Raw genomic sequence first — 24934 nt, 5'->3', positions numbered from 1 at the left:
TCCTTAGAAGTGTTTGTGACTTATTGGATTTTTCTAGTCGTCGGCACCTCCGAAAGCTCTCTCCTTTGACCTTTTCTGATCAAACACAACCTGTTTGATAAAAGGTCACAATCAACGACCTGCCCTCTAGCTTGCGCTCTTGTAAACATTTTCCCAGTAGCCACCACCACCTTTTACGGCCACCACCACCACAACACCTTCCACGACCATAACCACCTAACCAGCTTCCACAACCACAACCACCTCACCACCAGTAGCATCCCCACCATCCTTTCCAACCTTCTTTTCACCAAAATAGCCACCCATTTTAGCATGAGGTGGCGCACGTTAGCTTGTGCTGTTTGGGTGCTTTTTTTCTAACCGGTTTCCTCTCACTAGCGACTCACCATCCCTTCCATTCTGTGGAGGGTTATTTAACTATTTTTGAGACTTTGGGAGTTATTTTAAAATTTTTATTTTCATACATAGTTAAATGACCATTTTAGTCTTTATCGTTATATTAAATATATTTTTTGTTAAGTTAAGGGTGGGAATATGAATTTTATGAAACTAGGGGTAAAAACTTGGTATTTCACTAAACCTTGGGTGGAAACATGTCGTTTACTCTTTAAATTATATTTTAAAATACTCGGAAAGATTAATAATAATTTTTTTCTTAAAAAGTTAAAAAAAGAAAAAAAAAAAAAAAAAAATGAGAAAAACCTCCCATGGGGATCTCCGTTAGCCTGGCTGGTTAGTTCCTGGTTGAAACAAAGAGTTCCCCTACAGCTACCTCGTTAATGTCGCCACCTCCCACCTGCCTCACTCTTTTATTATTTAATTTAACATAAAATTCATTTCAATTTCTCTCTTCTTCAACCCCTAATTCTCTCTCATTCTCATTCATTCTTTCTTTCCATTCAATTCAAACTTTCGACAATGGCTTCTACTACCACTACTTGTTTGGCCAATTCAGTTTTATCTTTGAAATCTCAACGACCAAACGCTTTGTCTCTTCCAAAATCCAATCTTCAATTTTTCCAATTCAAGAAGAACAACAATAACACCGCTCGTTTCACCACATTTTGTTCTCTGGAGGCTAAAGATCCTAAACAAGATACTCCTATTGAACTAAGTATGAATTTTGTTTTACTTTCATTTTCTCTTATTTATTTATTTTTGTTTATTATTATTTGTTTTTCTGCAGGATACGAGGCGTTTCCCACAGTTATGGACATTAACCAGATTCGTGAGATTTTGCCTCACAGGTCAGTGAGTGGTATTGATGTTGACTTTGTTTGACTGAATGAATTGGATTGGATTGTAATGTAATTTAGGTTATTGTTTTAGGTTTCCATTTCTTTTAGTGGATAGAGTTATTGAATACAATCCTGGAGTTTCAGCTGTGGGTATCAAGAATGTTACCATCAATGATAACTTTTTTCCTGGACATTTTCCTGAAAGGCCTATTATGCCTGGTGTTCTCATGATTGAGGTAATTCTATTTTTTTTTTTTTTGCCCTAATTATTATAATTATTATATGTATTTATTGAATTCAATGATTAATTCTTTCTCTAACATTGTAATCCCATTTATTCTTTAACATGAATCCATACTCTGTTTAACTCCATTGGTGCTTTACTGCTTTTGTCGTAATCATACTTATTGAACTACATGTTTGCCTAGCTGCTTTAAAATCTAAAGGCTGCAACTTTATAGATATGATGATTACTTTATCATCCTACGCATGCTGTCTCAGATGCAAAACAATTGAGCTATGATCCAGTGCATGGACGCATCTGTTCACCTTTGACGTAGACATATGGTGTTGGACGTGGTTCTAAATAGTCTAGGCATGACAAGGCGGACCATAGTTGTGCAAAAAAATATGTATGGAAGTATGATTGTGTGTTTGTTTGCTTGTAGAACAATTATAGAAAGTGAAACAATTATCAGCAAGTGAAAGTTATATGGTAAAATTTTTTATGCTGCCAAAATTGTTACATTTCTTTTAAGCAAATGAAGGTTCATAATCTTATGATGGTGAATATGAGGGTCTAACATGAGAAGTGAGCGGTGGCCTCAATTATATGACTCACTATACTTTCAATAGCATAAGTGCCCTATAAATCATAGCATACAAGTTTTGGGGTTCTGGGGACTGGTTGAGCATTTATATGAAAGGACGGCCAACTGCCCAAACTGGTTTTATTAGTTCCTCGCATACATTTTGATGAATGTTTGATTGAATCGAATTTATTAATGAAGCTGATAATTATTCTCATTGTATTGGCAGATAAGTATGTTATGGCTGAATGAGATGCACAACTAGGTATTATAGGAGTTCTTGTGGTCGTTCTATGTTACTGCATTGACATTTTGAAGTATTTTAAAGGGTTCCTTGGTTAATATGGGAGATTGCATTGCTTAGATTATAGATGAATCAGAGTAGTTATAGAGGATAATTGTATAGTACTATGGAGCCTAAGGAAATGTGACAATTACCAATAATTTTCTTCGATGGAAAGTAAGAGAGGAGGAAAAAGGTATGAGAACGGCCTTCCTTAGCAAAGTATGAGGAATGTTGGATTGAGGACAGAAGGCAATAGAGGAAGTTAATTGTGTAGGTTTTGTCAGTGTAAAATCCTTGTATTCTTATGATTTTTATAATCTGCTAATATCTGCTTGTTACTGGATGAACAAAGATCTGGCCGACCATGAATGTCATCATGCTTTTAGGCTGTATTCCGAGGGTTCTGGTTAACATCTATGCTCTCTAAATAATTTTAAGGTTTTTAATGACATCATTCTTACTGAATGCATATCTGATATTAGAAAAGAGAGAGCAAAAGATACCAGAAAACACAACCAAAGGCTGATTTCTAGTACAGAGGGAAAGAAAAAAGAATGAATAAAATTTATAAATTAGTAAATAATTAAACTCTAAAATAGAATTTGGAAGACATAAAAGCTCTTGAAAATCCTAAGGTACATATAAAAAGTATTATAATGTCTGAAGCAATTGCAGACTACATACTAATGAAACACTTGGTAAGTCACATATGTCTCTAGTTTTTTTAATAGGCAGCAAAAGTTTTACCTTCACCGCAAGCATATCATAAGGTCAATGTATACATCATAGATTGATTGAGAATCCAATCAACAGAATTATCCCTATTAAGTGTTCATCTTCAGCACCACCTGTTGTTTTCAAGTATCTCCAGTCATATATCCTTAATCTGTTGCAGGGCTCAAACATTCATGTCTGATGGGCAATTTGTGTTCTACTTGCTATGGAGCTAGATCTATATTTGGCTTATGATGCCATAATAATGGAATTGACACTACCTAAAACTCAGATTTTAGAGATTGGTAAATTAAAGAGAGAGGAAAAGAGATCAAAACCTATAATCAAATGCTCATCTTTTAGTATATGCAGCAACAAAAAAGAAATAAAATGTATTCCGTTTATAAACTTTTTAAGGTCTGCAGAACCTAGAGTGATTACAATTTTGGTAACCTTTATATGTTAATATATTATTAAATTTATAAAAATTAAATCTTAGCAGTTTAAATAACATAATAAAATTAGCCCCTCGTAACCAAAGCAAAATAATCTGTTATTGTTACTTTGAGCAGTACTGCTACAGTACGACAAGTGTTAGTGATCTATGTATCTATTTATTATTTCAACTCTTCATCGTGCTATACATTTGCTTCATGGAAGATCTGAGTTGTTTGGCTTAATGAATGCATTAGTGTGTGGCACATTTTCTCCCACTCACTAATTCTTACTTTTTTTTCGTCCTTATTTCAAATTTTATGTAACTTTTCCTTTTGCTCCTTCTCAATTCATTCACAATGAGCTTTGATTTTTGTTTTGTATCAGTAAAATCCTATACATAACTTCTTTTCCCCAATAATGTCAAAACCCTACTCCGTAATACCCAGGCCTTTAAACCCCAACTTAATTTTTAACTCTATTCTGCCACATCAGCCATCTAAGTCAGGTTCCATAGACCTTAATCAATGATAATTGTCAAACTGGGAATTGCTCACTGTAGTACTCTGTTCTGAGGCAGTGTTGCTTGCAACTTCTGTTTTAGTTTCCTCTCTCACTTTTGCTGGGTGAAGGGAGACCTTTTTGCAGTTATTTGTGATCTTCCTGTTACTTTATCCATTCTTCAGTTGTACTTATGCTTCTTGTATCATTTCAAACATATCTGATAGATATTTGAGTTCTTAAGTTCTATTCACTGTGAACACCTAGTTAAGCAGAATGCTTCAGATAATGATGTTTTTAATCTTCTTCACATCCTGTAACTTGATTAGGACTGATTAGGACTTCTTTATATGTTGCTAACTATCCCCGAGAAGTAGTAGGCATGGAACAGTGCACCCAACTAGTTCTCAAGAGGATCAGATTTTCTGTCCCTGCTTTTAGGGAGGTGGCTGTAATATGAGAGGACACTGGTTCACTCTTTTAACCTCTATTTTCTCTAGTTTTAATCACCTTTTCTAGTACTATACAGAATGAAATTACAGTGGAAATCAAGAATAATGAAACTATTATATGCATAGAAGACAGACACATTGAGATGCAATTAGGCAATTGGCATGCGTGAGTACTCAAACCTCTTCTGTCATCTGGGATCTGCCTTGTGCATGAGAAATAATATTTGTGGTTTGGAGTGGTGAAGGTCAAAAAAGGACCTGGTGGAAGTGTTTGTGGGATTGAAGGTCTTTTAATTAAAAGGCTTTACTTTCATGTGTCATGATTAAAGGGTTCCTTTGTTTTAGGAAGGCAAAATATCATTGACAAAATTACCACGCAAGCTTGTGCACACATACCCACACACAAAAATGAAGTCTATCAATATGAAGGCCAACCTGTTAGAATTTCATATAAAATTAGGCATTTGCCTCACGACAAGGACTTTAAATCGTTGTAGTTCAAAATTTCCAAAGCTGTTCCCAGTTTTATACGCTGTATATGTATTCTGGGTCAGTAAAGATGTTTGCCACTGTTTTGGATACAGGCAATGGCTCAGGTTGGTGGTTTGGTTATGCTGCAACCAGATGTGGGAGGCTCTCGTGACAATTTTGTCTTTGCTGGAGTTGATAAAGTAAGATTCCGGAAACCAGTAATTGCAGGTGACACTTTGGTTATGAGAATGAATCTTGTGAAGCTACAGAAACGCTTCGGCATCGCAAAGATGGAAGGCAAAGCTTATGTGGGAGGTGAAGTGGTGTGCGAGGGCGAATTTTTGATGGCTGCTGCTTTTAATTAATTTACTCTTTTTTTTTTTTGGGGGGGGAAATATTCAGTTGCAGTACTAGTAAGGTTTTCCTCGATTGCTACTTTCCCCACCCTCACTTTCTCAAACTTTTGTGCAACGACTCCAAACTTATTTCTCTTCGAATTCTCTTGATTGATATGATCCATAGAAGTGGTTTTCAGTGGTTTGATTTAAGCACCGGTTGGTTATGTTTACTCCTCTTTCTGAAACTTATTCATTCCTGCCTCGCTCATGATTTTAGCGACAAATATCTGTGTGATTATGCCGTATGATGCGTAAAATAATTCTGGATAATTCATTGATACTGAGATCCCTGTGATTCGTAGTTCAAAATGAAAAAAATCAAATAAAAATAAGCAAATGGTTATATGAGCATTTAGCACGCTGAACAAGAGGAAATTAGTGTTTTGGGTTGTTTTCTTATTTCTTATATTTTCTTTATTTCTAATTACATATAAATAAAAAAACTGGGGCTAATATGGACTCTTTATTGGAAAGTCTTACCTGATTAGACTAAACTGTTCGTATTTCAATTTTAGAGATAAGTACAATGTATTTCAAACTTTAAAATATAAAATTGTAAATAACTCGTGCCTTTCAAATGATGAAACATGCCATGTTATGAATAAGCTAGATAATTTTTTTTTTTTAATGAATAAAGATAGATTGACAAACGAATCTTACAAATCTAATGTGACAGTTGAGTTGGCAGCTCTTACCATCACCTAATGGCAAATGATTTTGACTAGACCCAATAAATAACCGTTCATAAAAGGAGTGGTCGTTTCTTACGGAAGGAATGATCGTTCCTCTCTTATGGAACATGTATGAAGGTATAAAGAAACGGCTGTTCCTAAGGACAAATGGTTGTTCCTTCATAAGGAACGGTCATTCCTTATGAAGGAATGATTGTTCTTAGAGACAAACAACCGTTCCTTCATAAGGAATAGATGGTTGTTCCATAAGGAATGATTGTTCTATTAATAAGAAACAATCATTCCTTATAGGAACGTCTGTTCTTTATGAATGGAACAGTCGTTCCTTATGAATGAACAATCGTTCCTCCCTAAGGAACAACTGTTCATGTTTAGTCAAAGTTTACCACGCCAACTCAGTGCCATGTCGAGTTTATGAGAGAAAATTTATAAGATTCATTTGTCAGTATAATATTACCCTTTTTTTTTTTATCTGTAACACAATGGTATTATAAGGCCTAACTTTGAAGAGATCAAATTTTTCCTTTTTATCAATAAACAATGTCTTTTATCTTGACATATTTGAGTGTAAAATTAATGGATAAAACTTTTTAAAATATAAAAGCCTAGAGAGTAAAGTGTGATGGATAAAGGTGGAAAGAGGGCCCAACTCGTGGCAGGTTGGTGCAAATGGCAGGCCAGGCCTAACCTGGCCCGCCTCTTTGTCCAAAAGGGTCAACCCAGCCCGACCCGTCAACCCTAACCCAATAGGTTTTTGTGTGGGACGGCCCAGCAAAAAATTATTTTTTATTTTTTATTTTTTTCTTTTGTGTAATTTTTTTAGTTAACTTTTCAAATATCATTTCAGTTAAATTAATTTTTTTTAGCTAACATTTCAAATATTATTTCAATTTTAATACAATTAAATTGTAATATAAGAAAAATTAGATTTATTTATTTATCAAAAAATAAAGTAAGAAATTACAACAATTATTGTCTCGTTAAAAACCTTATCAAGAAAAACTCAATTAGGACAAAAACTTGGCAAGGAAAAAAAAAAAGTGTAATAATTGATAGTTAATTTATAAATTACAAAGTTACAATTTACAAAACAACTAATTTGAGGGTTGACTAGGACCTCCCTCATCTGTATCATCTAAATTATAAAATTAAAATAATTATATTAAAGTATCATCGACAATCTCGTATTGATCTTGATAGCGTGACCGTTCCCGATCTCAAAGACATGTGAGGACTTCAATCATTTTTTGTAAAAGTTTAGTCCTCCTTTCATTTAAAATTCTTCCACTTGCACTAAATGTTTGTTCGGATGAGAAGATTGAGACAGGAATAGAGAAAACATCAAAGGCAAGTCTTGATACTAGTGGAAAAATACATTTTCTGGTTTTCTAATATTCTAAGACATCAAAGTTGACTCTTGTTGTGGATCCGCTGGTAGCAAGTTAGGGGTTCCTAAATATTGGTAAAGCTCATTACTATGTAACTGCATGGAGAACATTATATTCGTTGTTGATGCTTCTGAAGAGGAGGTTGTGCTTCGCGTTCGGGTCTTCTTCTGCCTATTAATTGCACTCCAGGAGTTGAAGTCTTCATTTGTGTCTTCTGTTGGTACTTCCTCAGGTATTGTGCCTCTTTGCTGGTTTCCACACCTGCTTTCATATTGCAAATATACCTCTTTAAGACACTTTCTTATCTCTCTTGGTTGACTGGCATATGTTTTTTCTTATAAATTTTCACTTAACGTGTCTAAAACATTTTCTAAACTCGCTAATTTAATCCTAGGATCAAATATGGTAGCTAAACAATAAAGAAAAGGAATGAGTTTCCAATATTTTTTAAATTTAAATTCCATTGCTTCTATTGGTTCTGCTAAAATTTCATTGTTTTTGTTTCAAGCAAATAAATTTGAAATTTTTAAAATTGTATGTATTACCAATGAACTAGTAGGATAATACACACCAGAAAGTTTTAAAGTGGCAAGTTAAAAGGTTTTAAGAAAAGAATGAAATTTTTGAGCTATATGTCAATCACTCTCTACCAAATGATAATGACCCCTCTTATTTGGTACAAAATAACTCATTAAATTTGTATAAGGTAAAAACATGAATGAAACATTAAATAAGTACTATTCTACTTAAGGGGCATATCTAATGCAAAAGTTTTAGGAGACAAATTTGATTTTTTACAAGTATCTTGAAATTCATAATTTCTTTTAATAAAATCTATAGCTCTGCTGTTAGCACTTGTATTATCTAAAGTTAAACTTATTACTTTGTGGACAATATCATATTCTTCTAAAACTTCAACAATTTTACAATAAATTTGTAGACCACTATGATCCACATCCATTAATTTAAATCCCAATAAAGATTTATTTAATTTACATTCATTATCAAAATAATGACTAGTCACACAAATATAATCTTGTTTAGCTCTACCACTCCAAATATCCGCGGTTAGAGCCAAACTAACATAACAACTATGTATTTTATTTGTTAACTCTAATTTCATTTTCTTAAACAAATTTATTAAATCATTTCTTGTTGAAGTTTTAGAATAAGTTTTAAATTATGGAAAAAATGAATTTTTAAAAAAATCTTTCAAAATATTTATCTTCAGTCATATTAATAGGTTGATCAGTTGTAGCAATATATAAAGTTAATTGTTCCTTATATACATTAGAATTATAACGTCAAGTATTACCCATACTAGTTATTTGAATTTGATTGGTTTCTCTATTTCCATGATGATTTATATGTTTACCAGCAAGCCTTTTTAAAGTACTGGTACCATCACCAGCATCAGCTTTATAAATATTTCCACAATATTTGCATCTTGCTTTCTTCAGTTGAACTCCATTTTCTGTCTCGTAAAACTTTTCGAAATGCATCCAAACATTTGATGTGTGCTTGTCGTCGGTTCCGGTGGCTACAGTTGATGAACCCATTTCTACTTCAAATGGAGTTGGACGATGACGACGATTATGAGAATGACCTCTAGAACCACTAGGAGTTGTAGCAGCATTTGGGGGGGGGGGGGGGGGGGGGGGGGGGGGGGGGGGNAATTACAAAGTTACAATTTACAAAACAACTAATTTGAGGGTTGACTAGGACCTCCCTCATCTGTATCATCTAAATTATAAAATTAAAATAATTATATTAAAGTATCATCGACAATTTCGTATTAATCTTGATGGCGTGACCGTTCCCAATCTCAAAGACATGTGAGGACTTCAATCATTTTTTGTGAAAGTTTAGTCCTCCTTTCATTTAAAATTCTTCCACTTGCACTAAATGTTTGTTCGGATGAGACGATTGAGACAGGAACAGAGAAAACATCAAAGGCAAGTCTTGATAGTAGTGGAAAAATACATTTTCTGGTTTTCTAATATTCTAAGACATCAAAGTTGACTCTTGTTGTGGATCCGCTAGTAGCAAGTCAAGGGTTCCTAAATATTGGTAAAGCTCATTACTCTGCAACCGCATGGAGAACATTATATTCCTTGTTAATGCTTCTAAAGAGGAGGTTGTGCTTCGCGTTCAGGTCTTCTTTCGCCTATTAATTGCACTCCAGGAGTTGAAGTCTACATTTGTGTCTTTTGTTGGTACTTCCTTAGGTATTGCACCTCTTTGTTGGTTTCCACACCTGCTTTCATATTGCAAATATACCTCTTCAAGACACTCTCTTATCTCTCTTGGTTGACTGGCATACGCTTTTTCTTGTAAATTTTCACTTAATGTGTCTAAAACATTTTCTAAACCCGCTAATTTAATCCTAGGATCAAATATGGTAGCTAAACAATAAAGAAAAGGAATGAGTTTCCAATATTTTTTAAATTTAAATTCCATTGCTTCTATTGGTTCTGCTAAAATTTCATTGTTTTTGTTTCAAGTAAATAAATTTGAAATTTTGAAAATTGTATGTATTACCAATGAACTAGTAGGATAATACACACCAGAAAGTTTTAAAGTTGCAAGTTAAAAGGTTTTAAGAAAAGAATGAAATTTTTGAGCTATATGTTACTCACTCTCTACCAAATGATAAGGACCCCTCTTATTTGGTACAAAATAACTCATTAAATTTGGGTAAGGTAAAACATGAATACAAAATTAAATAAGTACTATTCCACCTAACAGGCATGTTTAATGCAAAAGTTTTAATAGACAAATTTGATTTTTTACAAGCATCTTGAAATTTAGAATTTCTTTTATTACTACTAGTAATCCAAGCTAAAGAATCCATAATTCTATCAATATTATTTCTAATTCCTTTCGGACCACTTTTACAATTAAATTAATAATGTGACATGCAAAATGTTGGTGAAAAAGATTCAAATTGTCATTAAAAAAAAAAAAATTTATTTTAATAAGCTCTACTGTTAGTACTTGTATTATCTAAAGTTAAACTTATTACTTTGTGAACAATATCATATTCTTCTAAAACTTCAACAATTTTATAATAAATTTGTAGACCACTATGATCCACATCCATTAATTTAAATCCCAATAAAGATTTATTTAATTTACATTCGTTATCAAAATAATGACTAGTCACACAAATATAATCTTGTTTAGCTCTACCACTCCAAATATCCGCGGTTAGAGCCAAACTAACATGACAACTATGTATTTTATTTCTTAACTCTAATTTCATTTTCTTAAACAAATTTATTAAATCATTTCTTGTTGAAGTTTTAGAATAAGTTTTAAATTATGGAAAAAATGAATTTTTAAAAAAATCTTTCAAAATATTTATCTTCAGCCATATTAATAGGTTGATCAGTTACAGCAATATATAAAGTTAATTATTCCTTATATACATTAGAATTATAACGTCAAGTATTACCCATACTAGTTATTTGAATTTGATTGGTTTCTCTATTTTCATGATGATTTATATGTTTACCAGCATGCATTTTTAAAGTACTGGTACCATCACCTGCATTAGCTTTATAAATATTTCTACAATACTTGCATCTTGCTTTCTTCAGTTGAACTCCATTTTCTGTCTCGTAAAACTTTTCGAAATGCACCCAAACATTTGATGTGTGCTTGTCGTTGGTTCCGGTAGCTACAGTTGATGAACCCACTTCTACTTCAAATGGAGTTGGACGAGGACAACGATTATGAGAACGACCTCTAGAACCACTAGGAGTTGTAGCAGCATGGGGTGGGAAAGGGAGGGGGAGGGGGGGGGGGGGGGGGGGGGGGTGTGGAAGATATTATGAGTGGCAAGGTTTTGAGAATGGGAAAGCGAGACTGTTTGAATCTACTACGTTTATGTTAGTAAATTTAGGGGGATTATGATAACTTTCTTCATCAATGATGGAAATACTATCTATTCTAGTTAAAAAAAAAAAAAAAAAATCGGATATAAAAAAATAAAGAAGGAGAATTGGAATTGGAAATATGAATTGAAAATTGCAAAAACTAATAAAAATTAAAATGAGAACAAATTGACAACCAAGAGATTTGAGAGATTTTTATAGAGAAAATGAGAGAATGAGAGAATTTGGGATGTGAGGAAATATGAGAAGTTTAGGCCTTATTTATAGAGAAAAGAGGAAGAAGAAGAAATGACCAAAAAAACCCCTCCAATTGCTATAAAACGACTATTTGAAGGGTAAAATGAGTTTTTGAAAAAAAAAATTAATCTTTTTTGTCGCCAACCTGCAGGTCAACTCGCTGGGTGACAACCCTAACGAGGGTATTTAAAAAAAAAATGATCTGTTGGGTCGTCAGATTGGCCTATGAAGGCCTAGCCTGTCCGACGGGAAATACCGGGCTGGGTAAAGGTTGACCCACCTAACCCGGCCCATTTTCCACCTCGGATTTAGGTTACCATATGACACAATTAGAAGAGAGATCCAATAAAAAAACTCACTTAGGATACAATAAATGGGGACCGATCAGAATATATTCTTTTAATGTATATCTAGATTCTATAAAGGTTTCTTTTTCCTTCAATTTTCTCAACAATCAAAAACAATGAACATCATCATGAATCTTATTCTCCTATTTGGTGGACTTTGGTTTGCCTAAACTTGACCTGACTACGCATTTTTTTACTCTTTGCTTTTATCTAAAGATAGAGATACAAAGTATCCCAAGTAAAAATCGATTTAAAAGGATTTTCGTTGTTTATTTTGAAACTTTAAAAGGAGTTGGGTGATCATCGAGGAAACCCTATAGAGTTGAAAATTTACATAATATCTTCTAAAATTTATAAAATCCCTTTGGTACTTTCAAACTTCATTAAATTTTCCATAAGAATCTCTCTTGTTCTCTATCTTCTATCGTTTTTTTTTTCCCTAAATAAAACAATTAACAAGTATTAGAATTAAATTATCTAATTACTTTTACAGCAAGACGAAGCAACATTTTTTTTTAGTGAGGGCAAAGAAAAAATATTTAAATATAAAAAATTTATTCATGAAAAAATGACTTTTTAATACATTAAAAGATACATAATTAAAATATTTTTCAGATTTGAGGTAGACAAAATAAAATAAAAGTGATGATAATGCTGGATTTAGGCTACTTTAACAACATATAATAGCAAGGTACAAATTGAAATTTATCCAAGGCATGCCCCTACTCACCCCGTTCCTGTTAGACAGAACTAGAAAGAATTTGAGAACTTCTAATATGGTCCATAAAGAAAGATTGATTGATTACATTAGATTTAAAATTGGCGGAGTTCATTGTTTCTTTCCAGTTATCTACATCAAATAAAGTAATAGTTTTACAAACCAAGGGCACCAAGTGGTGTCTTCCCTTGACCAGCCTCAAAATAGAAAATCAACATGGCCAACATAGCAATTCTAGCATGCTTAATCTCAGCAACCTTGAGTCTGTCTAGCTTCTCAGTATCAGGAATGTACACACCATCCTTAATTGTCCCTGCAAGACCTAATGGATCAAAGAATTTTCCCCCCGGGTACCCCTGTTCGCCTGTCGCATTTGCAAAGTTCTCAGCGGTTCTTGACCATGGAGTCGCCCATTCTACTGCCTGAGATTCTGGATTGAAAAAGTCCACCCACCTCTTGCTCTCAACCCAACCCATCAGGAGAAGCTGTGTTCCGAGAAGCGAACCGAAGGAGAATGGCGCTATTGCACCCGGGTCAGCCCCAGCCTCGAACCAGGGGATCCCACTCCATGCTTGTCCCACGAAGATACCAACGACTGCTGCCATCGCCCACCGCCCGTGAATCAGTTCTGCTTCTCTGTACCATTTAAGGAACGCTGGATCCTTGCCCAGGCCTAGTGGGTCGAATCCATAGTCGCCCGGGAGCCTGCATTGAATATAATATTTAAGGGTCACAAATCTTAGTACTGGTGGTGGTATGGTCGCACCCATCTCTTGCTCCAATATACACATAGGGAAAGAAAGGAAAAAAAGTGAGTAAATAATACAATTAACAGAGAAACTTACGAGCCATCGAGCCACTCGGGGTCAAGGAAGTTGCCGCCACCTTTAACGGCAGGAATCCAAGATTTCTTCGGCGGAAGAGCGGCTACAACAACCGACTTCCGAGAACCAACAGCTCCACTACTTCCCACTCTAGTAGCACCCAATAGGCCTTTGGCGCTCTTCTTCCCTCCATTTAGAAATGAAGAACCCAACCCATTGAGGACAGCGGCAGATGTTGCAGCCATGTGTGTTCTTCTCTACAATGAGTTGAAAATGAATGTGTAGAATATGTTAAGAGAGGTTGCTGGGCTTAGTGAGGATCTAAGGGAGGATTTCTAGAGAGCCAGGTAGGATAATGAAATCTGGAGAGGAAATCTGAGGAAGAGTCGTGGATAGATTACGGACCAATGAGAAGTAGAAGTCCATCCACATCTTTGTATTTGCTTCAAACCATGTGGACCATTTCTTTGCCTCTTGCCTTGACCATCCTCCCCTTTCACAACTCATAATATCACCAAGGTTTGGCCCACCATTTTCGTTTTTCATTAATTTCACTTACGGGAAACATCATTTACATAGATATGATCAATTTTTAAATTTTATTTTAAAAAAAAAACTATAATTTTTCTTAAAATCATGTATGAAAACTAAGAAAAATCTAAGGTGGCACTCCATTTGTTGTTTTTTATTAAGACATGAGTTATAAAAAAAAAAGAGTTTAATTTTTATAAATATTAATTTTGAATCAAATAAGAATTTGTTGATACAAAGATCTGCACTAACTAGAGAATTTCGATCGACCTTAATGGGATCAGAATGGATGTGCGTGTGATTATGGGTAATCAACAATAGACAAATATTGAGTGCAATAAAATAAATAACAATGAGAATTTTCAAAATGGTTCGGCGAGGTAAACACTTGAGCCTACGTCCATTGTTTTTTTGTATTGCTGTGAGAGTTTACAATGAGAATTCTGTGTGAAAGTCGTAACCCCTTTTTCATCATTTGAGGGGGTTTATATACAAGGTTTGTACAAACGAAAGAGTGAAAAATAAAGGGATTACAATTGATCTGAACTGCAATTATGATATTCTCGCGATTGGGCGTTGTGATTGCATAGAGATTGATGTTGATTTAGTCATTTCCGCAACATTTGGGATCTGAAGCTATCCGGGAATTGATTGAATGATCATTTGGGTTGTTTACGACAAGCTTATGCTGGGTCTAGCTATATGTTGACGAGCTTATGCTGAGTCAGACAACCAGTGGAGTCAGACTGATCCTGGGTTACATCCTCGCGGTAGCTCGAGCTTGGTGGAAAAATCACACACAACATCTGCCCCTTAGTGTTCGATGCTCGTTTTGAGCTTCGAAGACTATTGCTCGATTTGATACCAAGGTCAACATTAACAACAGGTCTCCGGATGCAGGTTTGGTCGAGCTCTTGGTGTCGACCTCATATGCGGTCGACATGCTTCACACCTGTTTACTTCCCGCGGTACCTGCCAAACTCAGAATATGAAAAGTTAGGGCAAATACGTAATTTCCAAGTGGTCATGTCGCATTAAATGCGGTAACCTTTGTCAGTCACGCGTGGGCGACTATAGCTACCCACTAGCGAAGTCGAGGCAACTGGCGGCGACGGTTGTCAATGTAACAGTTCGACGGTTCGTCGCCCTTCGCTGATGGATGACACGTGGCCACGTCTAATGGCTAAGATTGCTCGACTAATGAAGGGTCGAGATTCACTACAGATTGATGGCTACGATTAAACCCCACCCTTCGTCTTTCATGCAAACCATTATAAAAGGTGGCGAAGTCGTTAGAATGCTCATTTAGTCCATGAAAGTTCTCTGACATCTTTGTCCACTTTGCTACTGTTTTGCCATTGTCACAGTGCTCTTTCCGACGAGTTTCTGCACTTCTTTCATTTTGGTAAGGTTCTTTTCCCTTTCTTTACTCGTTTTCCCAATTTTCGCGTTAAAGGGTGGCTACTATCGTGGCCACATTGGATGTTCTAGGGCTTTAGTAGGGTTTTCGAATACGTCTTTGGCGGTCCTAGGTTTAAGAAGGGTTTAACGCGGTGGCTGTCGGAACCTGGGGTAGGTCACGTGTGTTTGTTGTGTGGTGCGAGCTATCTTAGGTGCCTGAACTGAAAGCAAGTGTGAAATGGTCGCCAAATTTTTTGAGCTCTGACACATGTTCGCTTTTGTTTCAAGTACCCAAAAGTGAGCTATAACCATGTCTTCCTCTAGCAGTCACACAATCGACCACATGTTTGATTTGCCCATTGGCTCTGCAGTCCTTGGGGATTCAACTCCCGAGGTTTTCGAGGAAATCGTTACACAAAGCTCGGACCCTGCTGTGACAGGCTCTTCCGACCGTGCCTCGATACAGTTGGCTTAACCTGCGCGGTCTCCAGTCCATAGGCTGCCAAGAGACCCACAATCCTTGATTACCGTCAAGGATCTATAATGCATAAGAGCGGTCTATGTGCCGTAGTTTAATTTGATGGCCTCAGGGGACATTTCTTGAAAGAATCCCCTGCTTGGATGGGTGGCGACCTTTGAGACCCTCTTAAGATGCGGGGTATCCATTCCCCCTCATCGTTTTATTGACAACGTGCTAATGTGGTTTGACATCATTCCCCTCCAGCTTTTCGCAAATTCCTACATAATTATTATCGCTCTATACATAGCATACATGATCGATGAGTTGAGCGAGCCATCCTTTGAGGAGCTCGTCCATCTGTATAGGCTCTAAAAAGGGCAAGACCAGACGTACTACCTTTCCAAGGCGAGGAAGGTACGTTTCAATGGGCTTGTTGATATCCTGAAAAAAGTCCCACACTGGGACTCACAATTTTTCTTCTATGAAGCCTGAGAGACCAGAGCCTTTGCCTCGGAAGCGAGTAAGATTTTGACTTACCGTACATGCAAGGATCACTTTCGAGCTTTGTGTTCTACCTAACTGAGTTGCTTTGTTTTGCAGTTAACGTCGAACAGAACTATCTCCCTGTCGCGAGCTTGTAGAGGCTTCAGCGTTTCAGTGACCTTCCCGACAGACAGCATAACGTTAACGAGATCGTTATGCTATCCCACCTGCGAGCATATGGCTTTTGTAGAGATGACGCAATATTTCCTATGATCTTTGAAAAAGGTTAAGTTATCATTTGCTCGCACTTTTTCCCACGTGGATAAGTTGTTTACTATTTGTTACTTTCTTGCAGATATGTGGACTGAGAAACCCAAAGGCCTTAAGAAGAAAACAGCAGCTTCGGCAGCTGCCAAGAAGACACTAGCTGCTTTGGCGACGAAGCAACCCGTTAATGTCGTCGGCGTGAAATGTCTTGGTGGCGAGCTTGGGGAGGGCCTAAGCGCGAAAAAAGCCCATAACTACTCTAAAGTTAGCAGGCGAAAAGAGTGTCCCTGAGCTCCAAAAGGGACTGACGAAGAAAACTCCCAAGCTAATTGAAATCTCGGGAAAACTGAAGGCACTTGAGTAGCATGATAGCTCGGGTAAGAAGAAAGCAATCCAGCCTCTAGGGGGCTTGGGCAAATAAAAGGGGGCCGAGCAGCAAGGTGGCTTGGGCAAAGAGGTCGTCGTGCAGGCCGATGGCCTAAAGAAAACAGCAGTCGAGGACTTGGCTTAGAAAAAGTCCACTCCTATGGGCAAAGCTGGAACTGTAAGGGGGAATAAATCTAGCTTGTTCTGGTTGAAAAGCAAGAAAATGGATGAAGTGGCCTAAGCTATGCTCGATGCTCTGATCAATCAACTCCCTGACCATGTTAGCGTTGGGGCTGTAGCAGCTGGGGATAGAATCACTCCGCAAACCTTCGTGGCCGTTAGAAATGCTACTCCAACCGATATGCTGGTCTTCGTGTGCAGCTACGCGGCGAAGGTATCGATAATTCGCTCCTCTTTTCTTTTATCATTGCATGCTATCTTCGCTTCTTGTTAACTTTTCATCTTGTCCCCCTTTTCTCCCTTTTTCTTTTTCTTTTTCTTTTTTTTTCTTTTTTTAGGCTGCCATGGCGAGTAGGCTTCTTTATGATGAGTGCTATGCCACTTTGGAGGGCACTCACAAGGGATGGCAATTGGTAAAGACGATGAAAGAGGATGCTCTGGCTAGAGTCGAGATTGTAGAGAAAGATAAGGCAACCAAGTAGGTTGAGCTCGAATGGCTTATCGGGGAAATGGTGACCTTAGGGGTCAAGGGAAGAGAGGTCCTTGACAATCTCAATGTGAGCGAGGCTGCTCGAGTGAAGGCTGAAGCTAAGGTAGTGGAAGCCGAGAAGAATTTGGCACAACAACGAGGTGCCAATAACAAGTTAAACTCCGAGCTTTCCTCGGTTAAAAAGGCTGCCTCGAATTGGGAGGCCAAATCTAAGCAATCTTCGCTCAACCTTGCCTAGGAGGCGGAAGGTCAATGGAAAGCTGAAGCTAAGGCCGGGCAACTCAGGCTTCAAATTGAGGAGCTAAACTAGGTCATCACTACTTGGGCCTGGCAGACGTTGGTCTTCCTCATGCAAAAGCTATGGGAAGCCCACCCTTCGATCGACTTCTCTTTTCTTCCGCGAACTTACCAAAAGGAAGTCGAGAGGATGAAGATTGAAGCCCAAGGAATGGCCTACATGTACTTGGATGACTCTTATGATGATGGTAAGGGCCAAGAAGAGGTCGAGAAGTGTGAAGAGGAGATCAGGCTCAAGTTGGAAGTTGAGGATCTGGCTCCCCTATCTACACTACCCCTGAACAAGGCTCCCAACCTTGGAGAAATTGTTGTCATCCCTCCCGTTGAAGAACCATCTCTTTGCGTTGGTACCGAGCTCCCTGGACCGATCGAGGATGATCCCCCTGCTCCCCTAGCTGTCTGAAGCATCATACATTTTTTGTCTTTTGTTGTTGTTTTTCTTCTCTCTCTCTCTCTTTTTTTTTTTTTTTAATGTAATATAATTTTATTAATGGAAAAGAAATTTCTCAGTATGCCCTTATCAAGTAACGATTATTATATTTCTACGGAGTCATTTCATTCGTCCTAGTTGGACTTGTAATAGAAGATCTGAATTCACTCTAAGTTATGGATAGCTCGCTCCTTGAAGAGATTTTTCGGATGTGAGCGAGGAAATCTTTTGCGACAAGCAACTCTTATTTTGGAACAGTTGTCCGCTTTAGGTTTTAGTCGCCAGCTTAAGGCTGATTTCTTTCGACATGTTTTTACTTGAATTTTTTTTTTCAAGTTTAACTTCGTCGATTTAGGATGTTTCATCCTTAAGGAATTGGATTTTGGCATGGCTTTTTGGGATAAGCTGCCTTTTCAAGACTTTTTACACCGAGTTCTCTTTTTGGAATACCGTCGTGTAGGTCGCGATCTTTAAGGCAATAAATAAATGCTAAATAAGCTAAAAACATTAACAATGAACAAAGAGAAATCATGAATAATACCTCTTTTATTGATCAAGTGCTTTGGCCGTGAGTGGCCTTACAACGAATAAAAAAGAGAAATGTAAGTGGGGCCCGAGCTGCGCATTGGTAATACCTTTGCAAATGGTCGACGTTCCAAGCTCGCAGTATTACTTCGCCGTTGAGGTGTTCTAGGTGAAAAGACCTTGGTGCGAGCTTTTCTAAGATCCTAAAAGGACCTACCCATTTGGGTCCAAGTGCCCCCAAGTTCGGGTTTTGGGTACCTTGGACGACCTTTCTAAGAATCAGGTCGCCCACTTCAAAGTCTTTGTTTTTTACTTTGGTATTGAAATATCATTTGGCTCGCTGCTAATATGAGGCAAGCCTTAATTGAGACTTGGCTTGGTGCTCTTCAATTAAATCTAGCCTTAGATGGAGAAGGTCTTCATTTACTTTCTCGTTGTAAACTTCCCTTCAGAACGAATTGATTCCCACCTCAACCGGGGCCACTGCTTCACACTCGTTTGATAAAGAGAACAGGGTTTCACCTGTCAAACTCCTGGCTATCGTTCTATAGGACCACAAGGCTTCGGGCAATTCTTTGACCCACTTCCCCTTTAGGGCATTGAGCTTCTTTTTAATGGCATGTTTGATGACCTTGTTTACGGCCTCCAATTGACCTTTGGCTTGAGGTTGGTAAACAGTGGCAAAGCTCTTCTTGATGCCGAGTTGTTCGCAGAAGATCTGAAGTACTATTTCCTATTGTCGGCTATTATAGTGTGGGGGATTCCAAACCGAAAAATAATATTTTTGTAGACAAAATCCTTTAGCTTGTTCGACGTGACAGTAGCCAAGGGTTCAGCCTCTACCCACTTGGTAAAGTAATCATCATGGCCACCCGATAGATTCGGATTCAGCAAAGCAGTTGTCTATCAACGATATGGTTACCGTACAATTCGATCCTTTCATCATAGGTTATCTCGACGAGACGAAGGCATGGAAATAGTGTCAACCTTCGGTTACTCTCGATATTATGTACTCAGTTTCTGGACCAATGACCTATACTATAAATTGGATAGAGCAACAACTCAATCTCACTATGGCCACAGTTTTAGTGTCATTGCCATATACTGAATTGCGCCATGAGATAACTTCTCCCATACCCGGGAGTGATGAATCCTCTGTTTATCCACCATAGTCTTGATACACTCCTTGATGCAGCCAATCACTATCGTATTGACAGCTCTAAATAGAACTGCGTTAGACTAGTGTCAAACTACACCAATCAGTGCACAAGGCGCTCTGGTGATCTCAAATCTAAGGATCACATGCACCACCATTCGTTAGAGGATTTGTTCCATAGAAACTGGGGTTACCATCCATATGGAATCCTTTGGTGGGTCTGTTCAGTGAACTTGCTGCGGTGTATTCGCCTACAGCAAGCACCCATGTGTTGCACCAAGTTGTCACCAAACAACCTCAACAAGTGAGATCAGTCACTGCCTTTCGACAGGGTCGTTCAACAATATGATAGCCTTACCGTATTATCTGTGCCTTTACTTCAAAATAATACTAGGGCTACAGACGTTTCTAGAATGGCCACCATATGTGCTCATAAGGTTCTCACTATCAAGATTTGAAACACTTGATACCCTCATCACGGTTCTACCATTCTAAAGACATATATCAATACATATTGCAATAATAATGATTTACGCGATATAGAATAAAATGCCTTTTATTATTGATTAATGAACATTATTACAAAGAGTCAATTCTACAATAATTGATTGGCTCTAGGGCATCTACTCTAACACTATGTAGCTCCTGTGCTACCTGAGGTGGTTCACTTTGATCCACAGTTTGTAGAGTAACCTCCTTGTAATACTTTCTTTCTAGCTAGTATACTCAGAAAATAAACAATATTATAAGAAAATATATAAATATAGATGAGTATGAAATAATGGGCCCATAATTAATTTTTCTTTGTATACAAATCTTTACATAATATAATAAAGTCACAGAATAGTAACTCGACAATGTTGCCCAATCCTTCCGCTGCGTGATGTTCCAAGCAACCGCATCTCACCTACTACCTGCAAAAACATTGAAAACAATGGGGTGAGCACTAATTGCTTAGTAAGTAAACCCGCTATGCTACCCTTCTCTCTCCGTTGCTTAAATTATGAATTTCTTTCCTTACATCACACTTCTCTATTCTTCTCTGTTCTTTCTCTCTTTCTCTGTTCTTTCTCTATTCTTTCTCTGTTCTTTAATGCTTTTTAATGCTCTTATGCATATGTATGCATGTAGATGGGCTCATGCTTATAATTCTTTCTAAATTCACATGTTTAGATGCAATAATGCAATATGGAATGCAAACATGTCATTCTCTACCATCTACTAGCTCATCTCAAAATAACACATAACCATACTCATACATGCACTTCTCTTTGACATTTCATCAAACAACTTATGTGCACATCTAAGCTCTAAATTGGCTACACTTCTACTTATTTTCTAAGCCACCAAAATTTGGAACAAAATCTTCCAAGATTAATGCCAAACCTGTCCAAATTGCACCCTCCATAATTTCTACTCCAATTCTTCCATAATTCATCCAAACTCTCATCAAACATCAAATACACAAACACTACTTCTCATGGATAAGTTCTAACCATCATTCAACATAAAATCCACCCACAATTTCTTCATATAAAACACATACATGCATAAAAGAAATTCTCTAAACAATATTGCTTCAATCATAACTAGGGTAGGATTTACTTACCTTAAATGTGAGCAATCCAACACTTTAATACTCTTCTTTGATCCAACTCTCTTTCTCTTAAATCCTATGAACACAAATCATCAAAATTCAACACTTTAAAAATTAAAATTCACTTCTTAGTGCAAGGATCTTACCTAAGGATGCTTGAGATTGAAATTCTACTAAAAATAACCCAAAATCTATGAATTTCCCTTGAAAAAGAATTGAAGAAATTGAGAGAATTTGCAGATGAAGGTGGCGTGAAAGTGGAGGAAGAATGGCTAGGGTTTCATTCTTCAACTCTTGATATAACATAATATTATTTATAGTTTCCCATTTTACCCTTGCACTTACTATAAAATTCCATCTATGTCCCTTAGTCAATTACCATAATGCCCTCATTTTTATTGCATTCTCCATGAAATTCTATCACTTTTCACTCCCCACATTTTCAACTAATTATGAGTGAAAAGACTATTTTACCCCTAATTACAATTTAAAGGATTTTCTTCACATTTTTTTCAAGATAACTTTAACAAAATTCAACCAAGGGTATAAGGGCATAAGTAAAGCTACGTACCTCAATGCAGGCGTTACACTCCTCATGATGTTCAACCACTTCCTGTGGCACATCATCCCGTCCTTTGTCTAGTATAATTTGTGGTTCTAGAACTTCATCGAGTTCCACTTTTCTCCCACTAGTACTTCCTAGGAAAAATTCCTTTTCTAGGAAGACACCAGAACGAGCAACAAAACTTTTGTGCTCTTCTAGGTGGTAGAAATAGTCTCCTTTGGATACCACACAAATATACATTTATAGGAGTTTAGGCCCAGCTTGTTCGAAGTCAATTTCTTAACATAAGCTTCATAACCCCAAATCCTTAGATAAGACAAGTTGGGCTTTCGCCCACTCCATAGTTCATATGGAGTCTTATCTACAGACTTTGACGGCACAGGGTTCAAAACGTGAGTCGCAGTCTCTAGAGCATAACCCTAGAATGATGCTGGTAAATCACTAAAACTCATCATGGACCTAACCATGTCAAGTAAGGTCCTATTCCTCCTTTCAGACACTACATTGTGTTGGGGTGTATATGGAGGGGTGACTTGTGATACTATCTCACATTCCTTCAGGAATTCAGAAAACCCTGAGCTTAAGTATTCACCTCTTCGATCCAACCAAAGAGCTTTAATACTTTTGGCCAACATATTTTGTACTTCATTCCTGAATTCTTTGAACTTATCAAAGGCTTTAGATTTATGTCTCATAAGGTAGACATAACCATATTACTGAAATCATCAGTAAATGTGATGAAGTATGAATATCCATCTCTGGCTTCAACTGTTAGTGGACCACATACATCACTATGGATGATGCCTAACAGTTCAGTAGCCCTTTCACCTTGTCTTGTGAAATGAGACTTGGTCATCTTGCCTAACAGGCATGACTCGCATACCTCAAATAACTGAAAGTCAAAAGGGTCCAAAACTCCATCCCTTTGAAGTTTTGCAATGCGGGTCTTATTAACATGACCCAATCTACAGTGCCAGAGATATGTCTGGTTTTGATCGCTGTGTTTAGCTTTCTTGGTTTCAACATTGAGAATATCTTTATTGTTTAAATCAAGAACATATAACCCATTATATAACCTTGCAATTCCAAATAGAATACCATTTAAACTAAAGGATAACAATCGATTAGATATCTCAAAATGATACCCTATATTATCCAAAGCGGATACTGAAATAATATTTCTAGAAATAGAAGGTACGTGATAACAGTTATGTAGTTCCAACAACAAGCCCGTAGGCAAAGATAAACAGTAAGTCCCTATAGCCAAGGTAGCCACATGTGCTCCATTTCCAACTCGTAGGTCCACCTCTTCTTTGGCGAGCACTCTACTCTACCTTAGTCCCTGCACATCAGTACAAATGTGAGTACCACATCCAATGTCAATGACCCAAGATGTTGAGGGAGAGAATTTAATCTCAATCATAAATATACCTGAAGTCGTAGCATCTGAGTTCTTCTTGCTTGCGAGGAAAGCCTTGCAGTGTTTCCTCCAGTGGTCAGGCTTGCCACAATAGAAGTAGGCTACTTTGCCCTTCCCTATGCCACTCTCAGGCCCAAGAGCAACCTGTCTTTTGGGTTTGGGTTTGGCCTTACCCTTGCCGTTACCCTTTCCTTTACTGACAACAACCAGTAAAACAGGCTTAGACTTCTTCAAGTCTTGCTCTGCAATCCTCAGCATGTTCAAAAGCTTTGACAGGGTTTTCACCATTGTGTTAATATTGAAATTCATTATGAACGGTGCATAAGAGTCAGGCAAGGATTGCAAAATTAAATCCATTTGTAATTTTGCATCCAACTCAAATCCCAAAGTCTCAAGCCTTTCTATGTGCTTGATCATCTTTAGCACGTGAAGACCAACTTGGGCTCCCTCAGTCAGATGACTTCCAAACAGTGCTTTTGACACCTTGTACCTCTTATGTTGAGCATTCCCTTCGAAAAGCTCCAATAGGTGTAGAATAATGGCAACAACGTCCATATTCTCATGCGGCTTTTGTTGCACTAGTGTCATCGATGCTAACATCAAGCATTCAACGCCATCAGCATCATCAAGGAACTTTTGATAAGTATTCTTTACTTCCTGAGTGGCATCAGGATCAGGCTCAGCCATGTATGGTTTTTCAAGGATATACAATTTCTTTTCCAACTTGAGTATAATCCGAAGATTACGATACCAGTCTAAGAATTTGGATCCATCCAACATGTTTTCTTTCTTGATTATCAGTCGTAGGCTCATAATACTCATTTTGGTGAATCTACAATTGCAGAAAAAATGAAGTCATTATAAAGTTCCTTATTATTTAATATGGTCTTTTTATTAAACGACGCTCCCACTATTTTCCTCAAGTCAATAGCCCTCATTATTAACTCGGGAAAGCCCGTTGGCTTTCCTAGTGGACTGAGATCCCATCTAGCCCATTTCAAACCTTCACTTTGGCAAACAAGCCAAAATGAGTTGATTAAGCAGGCCAACAAACTTAATCCACATCAGTTGATAGCTCCTACTATCAACCTCAAATGTGAAGAAGCCAACAAGCCAATCACATAATCCGATGGCCCCAACCATCGTCCTCAAGTGTGATTCTCAGTATCAATAAATTAAACACTACATGCCACCATGTACACACAATAAGTGTACTTCTCTACTATGCCTATGACGCGTTTGTCAACCTTCGCTTTGGCGAACAAGCAAAACCGTTATTTTAAGTTGACCCATCACCATTAAGGAAAACTCCAATGAATTTTAACCTACCACTGGTAGAAGTGTTCGCTTTGGCGAA

At 37.3% G+C, this 24934-nt stretch overlaps 2 protein-coding genes across 2 annotated transcripts; one reads left to right on the top strand and one right to left on the bottom strand.

Moving 5' to 3' along the window:
• Positions 1 to 679: 679 nt before the first annotated feature.
• Positions 680 to 5284, top strand: LOC116109099 (3-hydroxyacyl-[acyl-carrier-protein] dehydratase FabZ-like). Its single transcript, XM_031395344.1, has 4 exons — positions 680 to 1114; positions 1187 to 1247; positions 1330 to 1474; positions 5020 to 5284. Exons 1-4 carry the CDS (start codon positions 919 to 921, stop codon positions 5269 to 5271), a joined length of 654 nt encoding a protein of 217 aa, XP_031251204.1. The 5' UTR covers positions 680 to 918; the 3' UTR covers positions 5272 to 5284.
• A 7343-nt stretch (positions 5285 to 12627) lies between these two features.
• LOC116109100 (chlorophyll a-b binding protein CP24 10A, chloroplastic-like) lies at positions 12628 to 13785 on the bottom strand. Its single transcript, XM_031395345.1, has 2 exons — positions 13431 to 13785; positions 12628 to 13290 (listed from the first exon to the last, which is right to left on the bottom strand). The coding sequence occupies exons 1-2, from the start codon at positions 13652 to 13654 to the stop codon at positions 12741 to 12743; spliced, it is 774 nt and encodes a 257-aa protein (XP_031251205.1). The 5' UTR covers positions 13655 to 13785; the 3' UTR covers positions 12628 to 12740.
• Between the last annotated feature and the right edge of the window lie 11149 nt (positions 13786 to 24934).

Source organism: Pistacia vera, unplaced genomic scaffold, assembly GCF_008641045.1.
Source record: "Pistacia vera cultivar Batoury unplaced genomic scaffold, PisVer_v2 Contig571, whole genome shotgun sequence".
NCBI lineage: Eukaryota > Viridiplantae > Streptophyta > Magnoliopsida > Sapindales > Anacardiaceae > Pistacia > Pistacia vera.
This window is presented reverse-complemented; position numbering and strand designations above follow the sequence as displayed.